This window comes from Drosophila bipectinata, chromosome 3L (genome assembly GCF_030179905.1).
Source record: "Drosophila bipectinata strain 14024-0381.07 chromosome 3L, DbipHiC1v2, whole genome shotgun sequence".
NCBI classification, from domain to species: Eukaryota; Metazoa; Arthropoda; class Insecta; order Diptera; family Drosophilidae; genus Drosophila; species Drosophila bipectinata.
Genome location: NC_091738.1, coordinates 5,908,107 through 5,917,605, shown reverse-complemented (window position 1 = coordinate 5,917,605; position 9,499 = coordinate 5,908,107). Strand labels below are relative to the sequence as shown.

General features: G+C 31.9%; 2 protein-coding genes across 3 annotated transcripts; one reads left to right on the top strand and one right to left on the bottom strand.

Annotated features, from left to right (window-relative positions):
* The first annotated feature begins 169 nt into the window (after positions 1 to 169).
* Positions 170 to 2,649, top strand: LOC108128424 (uncharacterized). 2 transcript variants are annotated; one of them, XM_017246020.3, is made up of 8 exons: positions 170 to 300; positions 558 to 611; positions 749 to 1,041; positions 1,101 to 1,177; positions 1,475 to 1,685; positions 1,748 to 1,875; positions 1,931 to 2,332; positions 2,389 to 2,649. In XM_017246020.3, the coding sequence occupies exons 3-8, from the start codon at positions 782 to 784 to the stop codon at positions 2,541 to 2,543; spliced, it is 1,233 nt and encodes a 410-aa protein (XP_017101509.1). In that variant the 5' UTR covers positions 170 to 300; positions 558 to 611; positions 749 to 781; the 3' UTR covers positions 2,544 to 2,649. The 2 variants fall into 2 exon arrangements, with proteins under 2 accessions (XP_017101509.1, XP_043067773.1); XM_043211838.2 differs by having other exon boundaries at positions 1,457 to 1,685.
* A 1,741-nt stretch (positions 2,650 to 4,390) lies between these two features.
* LOC108128423 (limbic system-associated membrane protein) lies at positions 4,391 to 9,044 on the bottom strand. Its single transcript, XM_017246019.3, has 8 exons — positions 8,836 to 9,044; positions 7,653 to 7,719; positions 7,124 to 7,450; positions 6,798 to 7,067; positions 6,636 to 6,733; positions 5,230 to 5,532; positions 4,998 to 5,168; positions 4,391 to 4,939 (listed from the first exon to the last, which is right to left on the bottom strand). The coding sequence occupies exons 1-8, from the start codon at positions 8,836 to 8,838 to the stop codon at positions 4,775 to 4,777; spliced, it is 1,404 nt and encodes a 467-aa protein (XP_017101508.2). The 5' UTR covers positions 8,839 to 9,044; the 3' UTR covers positions 4,391 to 4,774.
* Between the last annotated feature and the right edge of the window lie 455 nt (positions 9,045 to 9,499).

The following is a 9,499-nucleotide window of genomic DNA, read 5'->3' as shown; positions in this document are numbered from 1 at the left end:
TGTTTAGTGTGAACTGAAACCATTATACCTCTTTCAGTATATTTTTAAAAATACTGTTAAGCGAGTCCTTTTTTTGAATAATGCAAATATATTTTAAGTTTTATATTTATGTTACGTTTATAATTAAAAGTAAATTATTAAATGTTCTATGCAATTTGTAATGATTATCCTTATTTCAAACGAAATTCCTGAATATTGTAAAATTTAAGTTGTTGGGATTTCTTAATAAATAAGTTTCGGTCACACTACATCTGGACCACCGGCAAAAACTTTTAGTGCTTTTTTTACAAGAAAGTTTGTGTATGTGATAACAGCAGTATTTTCAATTAGTTTATTAATATTCTTAATTTATTAGCCAATGTACATTGTCAACTATAGTATGGAAATATTTTTTGTATATTTCCATGGTTCTATAAAAGTGACAACCCAAAAGAAAAAGGAGCCATCCATTTTACTTATTAATGCTTTCAAAAGTTATTTTAAAACAAAAAATTTAACAAAACAATGTTTAAAAGTTAATAAGTAATACATTATTTTTCCGAAATCATATTTTATAGATTATAACTTAAAGCGGTTTAATTGAATTACCTCGACGAAAGTGACTCCTTCCAGTGAGTAGCAACAAATCGTTTTTTACCAATTAGTTGATTAAATATTTATCATTCTTGTTACTTGGAACTTTATGATAAAATTCCTAGTCACTGATTTAATAACAAAAACATATTATTTTCTTAAAATATAATCATAGAGATTTACTGTAACTCTACTGGAAATCCTAGCCATGGAGGAACTCTGCAATAATTCCGGGCATTCGGCTACTTCCAGTAGTGGAAGTAACTCCTCAATGTCCGCCAAAACAGCTTTGGGCGAATGCTCTGCCGCCTGGATAAACTACTTGAGTGCTTTGAATAATCTGTGTACCGCCGGCTCCAAATTGGCCCATTCAATAGCGGTTCTAGAGCAGTGGTCTCAAACCGAAAAGCCAATGTTTAATAACTATACTACTTCATACCTCACGAATTCATGGAACGATCTAGCCAGGTAAAGCAAACAAAATACTTATAATTAACACATAATAAATGTTTTATATACTTTTTTAGGGCAACAACTGTAGCCACAGGCACGGTAAAAACTCACATGCTTGCTATTCTACAGGACTTTGCCACAGGATCATGGGGTAGGTATAGGATCCTGAAAAATATTCTATTGAAGTATATAATCTGCCAGATTATATAATTTATAATTTTATAACATTTTATTTTGCTTTTCATATGATTTCATTTCATTTTTCATTTTTTAGTCACATGCAAAGTATTGATTTCATTATTTATCTAACAGAGAAGGACCTTAAAGGACGACATCACCCCATTCTCCCCAACCTTTCATTTAATATTAAGTTTTGCGTTTCATTTATGAAGTCTGTTTAATTTTGTATTAACTTCCTATCACTCTGCATATTTTGGATTAAACGCAGTGGAACAGGCTTCCAATGCGGAATTGGAGCAGAAGCGGCTCCGGGAGCACAACGAAATCATCATTTTGGAAAATGCCCAGGCCGTAATAAATATTCAACATCAGTTCTGTGCCGCCAGCTACGATGCATTTTCGTCACTAACATGCTGCTTTGTTTGCCAAGCCCCAGTGGGATTTCCTCATGAACAAGACTGCAGTGTAATGAAGCAGAGGTAGGCTAGTCAATTTTTTACATTAAATAAAATATTTCAACTGAAATAATACCAATTTTCAGAAGCCAATATGATCAACGGTCACAGACACCATCGCCGAACTTGTGCGGACCAAGTTCCAAGGTAGAATCCTCCAGGGGAAACTCATTAACCGACCAACGCCCAATTGCCAGTGGAATTTCAGAGCCAGGTAACTTATACATTATTTTCTAAATATAATTCTCAAAAGAAACCTATTTATTTAGCTCCAACTGATCAACAACGTGGCCCATCGCCTCAACTGCATTTCTGCGATTCAAATCCTATGCAGGCTATTTTTGAGCACACACGCGGTCCCTTGCCAAATCCTGGACAATTACTGTCCATGAAGATGCCATTTCACCGGAACGTCAAATCGTCCTTAAGCTTTCCACTCTTTCCATTAAACGGCCAGCGACGTTGGTCGGAAGCTGCCGCCGGAGAGGTGATAGATGGAATCACTACGGACCCCGAGAGCCAGATGAGACGATGGTCAATGCCATGGGAGGCTACCAAAACGGACAAGAATACTGTGACTTGGAACCAAACTAGAATAATGCCAATGAACACCGTAAAGGCTGCCAGCTTCAAAATGTCAAGTTCCGAACGTTATACCTCTCACACTTCGGGTAACCACAATTTTATTGAAATCCAAGTACATTTTTACTTTTAAAAGTCCTTTCAGATGGAGGAAACTGGCCTATGCCTTTGTCCAGTCAAGATGGATTACTTGAAGCTATTCAATTGCTGTCGATAAGACCAACCACAGTGGCTCAAGTAAGCCCGCAACCATCACTGCTTTCTACATCTCCCGATGCTGCTCCACCAGAGCAGCCCTAAGCTTAAATTTATTTATTTTAATAATAAGGACAACGGATTATTTAAAAAAAAAAACAAAAAAAAAAGAAACTATCAGACAAAAATATACGAATATTGGATAAATCAATACTTTTCTTTTTTATGTTAAAAATGGGTGGTTATAAAAATCTTAAGTGCATAATTATATTTTCCCTGTAGCCTTATTAAAAGAGTAAGTTAATCTACTAGTAAAATGATTTATTCGTGCTTTGTAAGTTTGTTATGTATAATGCCATTCATTATTAGTAGGTAGATCTTACATGCTTACAGTAAAGTAAATCTTTTCTTTTTACCAAAATTATAACACTATTTGAAATATTTTCTATGTCTTAGGTCTAAGAACACTTACAATTAAAATAAAAGATACTTTTATTTCGTTCATTTTTAAGTGTTATGTTCATATTATGATTAATCTTTTACGGATGTTTGCGCACACATTAATAGACATATGTTTTGAGACGTACATATGCATAAACTTACAAGATAATGTTATATTTTAATGCTAATTTTCATCTTTCTGATTTAAAAGATTAAATTTGTATCATACAGTATTTTTGGTTTAATATTTTGCTTTAATTCTATTAATATGTTTTTATTTGATTATGTATCTAAAGGTATTTTCCTTATAAGAAATTTTATTTTATTTTAAGTCAAACCATAATCTCAGAAAGTGAAATAATATTTCATGATATTATGATTTTGCATGTGCGTATGTACATGAAATAAAAGAAAATTTGAAATCCAGACACTATTCTAGTTGCTTAATTATATAGAATTCTAATTATTCATTCAAGTGGCTAATACTCTTGTGTTTTTTCTGACGTTTTGATCACCTAACATGGAAACGTATCTACAATCGTTGAACGATATTCGCAATATGTTTTTATGTATTTTATGATTACAGGAGGGTATGTACTGTATACTGTATATATTTTTAAGGTATCCTATGAAATTGCTATCCTTTTCCAGCTACGAATTGCAATATCGATCAATCGTTTTATTTATTTATGTTCAAACTACATTTACACCTCATTGAGAAAGAGAAAATCATTGCTAAAAGCCAAACTAAAAATGGAAAACAATCAAAAGATAAACAGGTTGATTTTCTCAAAATACTGATCGGTATAATTTGAGTGTCGCGAAAAATAGTGTCGCAAATCGGTCGAGAATTATGAAAGAGTATCTACGGTGCAACTGTTGAGAATTTGATTATCATATTTTTTTAATTTCTAAATTTGTATTAAAGCAATGTGTTTAGTTTGTGAACATTTACTACGCTTATACGATTGGTGATATAAATATTTTTTTCATATTATTTAGAGATATGTTAAAATAACCACATTATAACAAATTATTTAAAAAAATAATTCTCTTCATGTAAGCATGATTTTTGTAACAATTTATTTTTAATTCACAACACAGAAAACTATCATGCGATAATGAAAATAATTAGAGTTATGGGATATGCATCGTATAAACGTGGTAATTGTTTATATTTTTGTAATGACAATTTGATGATGTATTAAAATTACTAGTGCTTATATACATATAAGTTTTGTGCAAATTTACGAATTTCTTTTTTGTTTATTTTGATGGCTTTCTAGCCCATTCATATAGATATTTCTTATTTCAAAGATCCAATTTCGTAGTATTTGTGGTACTACTCTGGTTTTTCTCAGTATAAGTTTATTCAACTGATTTATTTTGAATTTATTTATGATATAATCCGGTACTCAGTTCATGGATCGGGATTTCGGGAAATGATCCTAAGTAGGCCATCATTTTTCCCAACTTTAAAACTCTCTTAAACTAGATGGATAAGCATATTGTTTTAAAAAAAAATAAAAATTGTAACGAAAAAAACTATTTTACAAATCTATTATTCATCTAGCAGTTAATAGATACATTGGATAGATCCTAAAAAGTAAATTGTCGAGAAATTTTTATCTTTTTTGAATATACACAAAATAAATAAATAAATAGTTTAAGATGAAACATATAATTTCTAATTGGATCTGCTAGGTATCTAAAACCATTGCGGAAGTACATAAATTGTTTTCATAAATATTCTATTGAGATAAGTATTCTATTGAGATTTTTAATATATTAAATACGATTTCTTAATGTACATACACGTAAATGTAATTATTTGCTAAAGTTTTAGTAAGGCACCATTTAAATTATATTTGCAAATAAAACCTACACTTTATTTCTTAAACACTAATGATGGGATAGAGTATCAACATAAAAGCACTGAATAGAGTTCCAAATAAAGTTGGAGATATTCTAATATTGCTTGAAATTCCCATTTTGTATTCCATGTCGATATCGAGAAGTAGATCATGATTTCGGGTATAAAACTGATGAATATCGCTGATCTGTTTGGATAAAAATGTATTAATTTAAACTCTAATTTCATTTTAAAATGTTTCATACTTCATTCCAGCCATATTTGTTTTTGGCCTGAACAATGGCCTCATAAACCGCATTGTGTTCCAAGTTTTTGACGAGATAGGACATTTGGAAGTGCGATCCATCGGTTCTAATAGGTGTGGGCTTAATATGATATTCGTGCCATTTGCCAGGATGCTGATAAGTTTCATTCATCTAAAGATTAAAAATATAGGATTAATTTTAGCATCTAAATGCTTTTTTTAAAGAAAATTACCAGCAGACGTCTGTAAAGAAGTTTAATCTCATCCAATGGAGGTATAGACTCAATGGTCCATGTTAAATTATAATGATCCAAGAATCCACTCAAAGCCGGTGAAATGAAATCAGCTGGACCGGGTCGGCCAGATACTTCAATATATTTCTTTGTCCTGCCCAAAGCATTATCGGCCACACAGCTATAATTTCCAAAATCGGTTGGCTGGAAATTCCTAATGATGAGACTGTATCTGTCATCCCGTGGATACATGGACCGGCGATCAGTTGGGTCCAAAAGAAACGAGTTTTGATACCAAAGCATCTGCAAATCGAAAAATATTTAAAAATAATTAAAATATTTTGTTTCTAGATTTTGATGCAGATTCATGGAGAATCGATCTACAAATCGTTTAAGGTATTCCGCTTCTGAATCTGATCAATATTGCCAAAGATATAGCCTTCACAAGGAGCCGAAAAGTGACTACAGGCATTTTTGTGGATTTTCGAAGGGGACCCTCCAGAAAATTTGACAAAAAATCTAAAAAATATTTTGTTTCTAGATTTTGATGCAGATTCATGGAGAATCGATCTACAAATCGTTTAAGCTATTCCGCTTGTGAATCTGATCAATATTGCCAAAGATATAGCCTTCACAGGGAGCCGAAAAATGACTACAGGCATTTTTGTGGATTTTCGAAGGGGACCCTCCAGAAAATTTGACAAAAAATCTAAAAAATATTTTGTTTCTAGATTTTGATGCAGATTCATGGAGAATCGATCTACAAATCGTTTAAGCTATTCCGCTTGTGAATCTGATCAATATTGCCAAAGATATAGCCTTCACAGGGAGCCGAAAAATGACTACAGGCATTTTTGTGGATTTTCGAAGGGGACCCTCCAGAAAATTTGACAAAAAATCTAAAAAATATTTTGTTTCTAGATTTTGATGCAGATTCATGGAGAATCGATCTACAAATCGTTTAAGGTATTCCGCTTGTGAATCTGATTAATATTGCCATATATAGATATAGCCTTCACAGGGAGCCGAAAAATGACTACAGGCATTTTTGTGGATTTTCGAAGGGGACCCTCCAGAAAATTTGACAAAAAATCTAAAAAATATTATGTTTCTAGATTTTGACGCAGATTCATGGAGAATCGATCTACGAATCGTTTAAGGTATTCCGCTTGTGAATCTGATCAATATTGCCAAAGATATAGCCTTCACAGGGAGCCAAAAACTGACTACAGGCATTTTTGTGGATTTTTGAAGGGGACCCTCCAGAAAATTTGACGAAAAATTTAAAAAATATTATGTTTCTAGATTTTGACGCAGATTCATGGAGAATCGATCTACGAATCGTTTAAGGTATTCCGCTTGTGAATCTGATCAATATTGCCAAAGATATATTCCTAGAGACGTACCTCTGAGTTGACATCTCCATGGACAATGCAAACGAGTTCCACATCGTATCCCTCTGCCGCATGGACCCAAGACTTTTCAACAGTAATTTCTGGAGGAGCTGAAATGAAATGGATATTTTTTATTTTTCTGAGTAAAGATAATATAGTATTTGAAATGCTTACAAAGTATGGTTAGCTGTATGTCCATGGAGACGCGATCCTTGACTCCGTTATCGGCTGAGCATTGATATGTTCCAGCATGATGCCTATCCACATTCTCCAGTATTAATGTGGAGCTATCCGACAAGTGAGTGGGTCCAGAAAATACATCCTTCTTGAACCAGAATATGGTTGGGACAGGATTACCAGAGGCCTTGCATTCCAAGGTGACGGTACTTCCCTTTCGGGCTGTCACTTGGCCATTATGAGGAAGCGCCCGAAGTGTAGGTGGGACTAAGGATTAAACAAACTTGTAATACAGTTTTTGTACTAAGTTTTAGTTGAGTTACCCAAAATCTCGACTGTATGCACTTGATCTCTGTTTTCCTGATCACCAAGCTGGCAGATGTAGTCCCCAGCGTCCTGGGTCTTGACTCCATTTATCTGCAAATTATAGTCTCCGACGATTTTGAAGCGTTGATCCCTGGTTATTTTCAAATGTCCAGCTGTGAGCACAGATGAACCCTTACGCCACAAGAGCACAAATGATCCAAGGTTTTGCACCTTGCAGGGTAACTCGATGGTCTCCCCGACAATGACCTTGTACAGATGACCCCTGGATAAGAACTTGGGTGCCGTTGTGGGAGGGTCATTCTCCGGCATTATGAAGGAGCCATCTGAAATGAGAAATAATATATAACAAATTTATAACTTTGCTTATAGAAGGAAAACCATTAAGGTAACTCTTCCAGGTAATAGTTAGTAGGTCTTAGTTATAACTTTTTTAATTGTAGACATCGCGTTTAATAATCTTCATTTTATTGCAATATTAAATTTTCTAATTCTAATCAAACACTAGTAATATTGAAAAATACTTACCAATATATGAAATGGCAAATGCAAGGAAGAAAAGGGAAAAAAGCCAATATTTCCTTGTGTAGTTATTCTGAAATTCAAAATATGTCATTATTAATATATTTTAGATAGATTAAGATTAAAAATAAACAAAATTGTTTACATAAAAATGAAAAAACCACCTTTCGGCAAAAAAGTATCATAAAAAATCAATTACAATGATAAACTGCTTTAATTTTAAAGACCATTTGTCAAAAATATTTATTTAGACAGTTAAAAAATTGCCTTTTTCACTATATTATTCCACAGACAGCAATAAATTACAGCTATTGGTTTTTAAATGTCTTCAAATTAATTTTTAATACTGGATCCTTTTTTCTAGTTTAAAAACAGATGAAATTTGATATTTTTAAGAATATATAGACGAGAAGAGATAAGATATTAATTAAAAAAACTGTCTATTGTCCATCAACGCGTTAATACAATTTGTAGGTGTATTGTTGCATATTTTATTAGATACTCATTTATGAAATTATTTAATTTTGATTTTTGGAAAACGATGCGTCTTAAATGCAGGCTTTTGCCAGGTTTTTTTTAATATTTTAGTTATATAAGTAATATACAAAGGCTTGCCACTCTCTCTATAACATTTAAAAACACCCATTCCAATAAAGCTCCCACATACAATTGAGTTATGTCGCCCTAATTTGAAACAATCGTCACCCAATATCGAAATGTAGACTTCATATATTCCTGATATCCTTTTTTTTCGGATGTACACCATGTATTCCAATAAGATTCTAACTCTTTTATGTACATACATATATTTATATGAAGTCTGCGATAGATTTATTGCTAAATGTGTATATAAAAGCGAAATAATCAATAAAAAAACTATGTACAAAGCATATCGAATGGTTTAATTAATTAGTAAAGCACAAATAAAAGGATATAGTCTTATTGAGACTACCACCGACTATATATCTATACATTTATCTGTATATATTCACATACACCCATTTACACTCACATACATAATATATGTATCTGAACATATTCATATATCGTTCAAACTTGGCTCATTGTAGCCTTTTTTGTGGTTATTAACCATTAGAATAAGGTTTAGTATAAACGAAAAACCTATTTTCACTTTAATATGTATTTTATCTTTTAAAATAACTGCAAGGCACTCTTTTTTCATCCTTACCATTTTAATATGTATAGGTATGGTATGTACGTATTCGATTTTCTCTCTTTTACAATAACGTGTTTTTGGTCAAATGTTGACTCAATTGCAGGATACAATTCACTTTATTGTTACACTAAATTGTTTGTCAAATTATTATCATTTTTCCTTATTTCATATAAAATAGACTCGATTTTAAGTCCGTCGAGTATAATTGTATTTATCCTTAAAAGTTCCATTAACTGAAGCGCATGCCCAGTACAACATTATTTTATGTCAAAAGCTTATACCAAGCTTTTAATGTAAAGCAGTGAAACATGAAAATCCGGCATTGCATCTGCATCAGCATTATATATGTCTAACTCAAAACTATAAAAGTTTAAGGTAAAATTGTATATTCAAAAAATAAACTAAGGGTTTCATTAAGCATCAGATATATTAAAAGCGTTATGTTTAAATGTAACTAAAACCTATAATTTAACTAGTTATTTTATTTTAATTTTGTACATCATATAAACATTATAAATAAGATAAACCTTAAAATTTTTTATTTTTTAGTTGTTTTTTGTTAGATTTATTATAAAAATTAAACATGTGAAGTTTCCTAAAAGGAACTCTAATTAAAATATAAATCTTAAAGAAAATAATTTAAACGCACTGAAGATAGGTTAAATTAATACTGGTA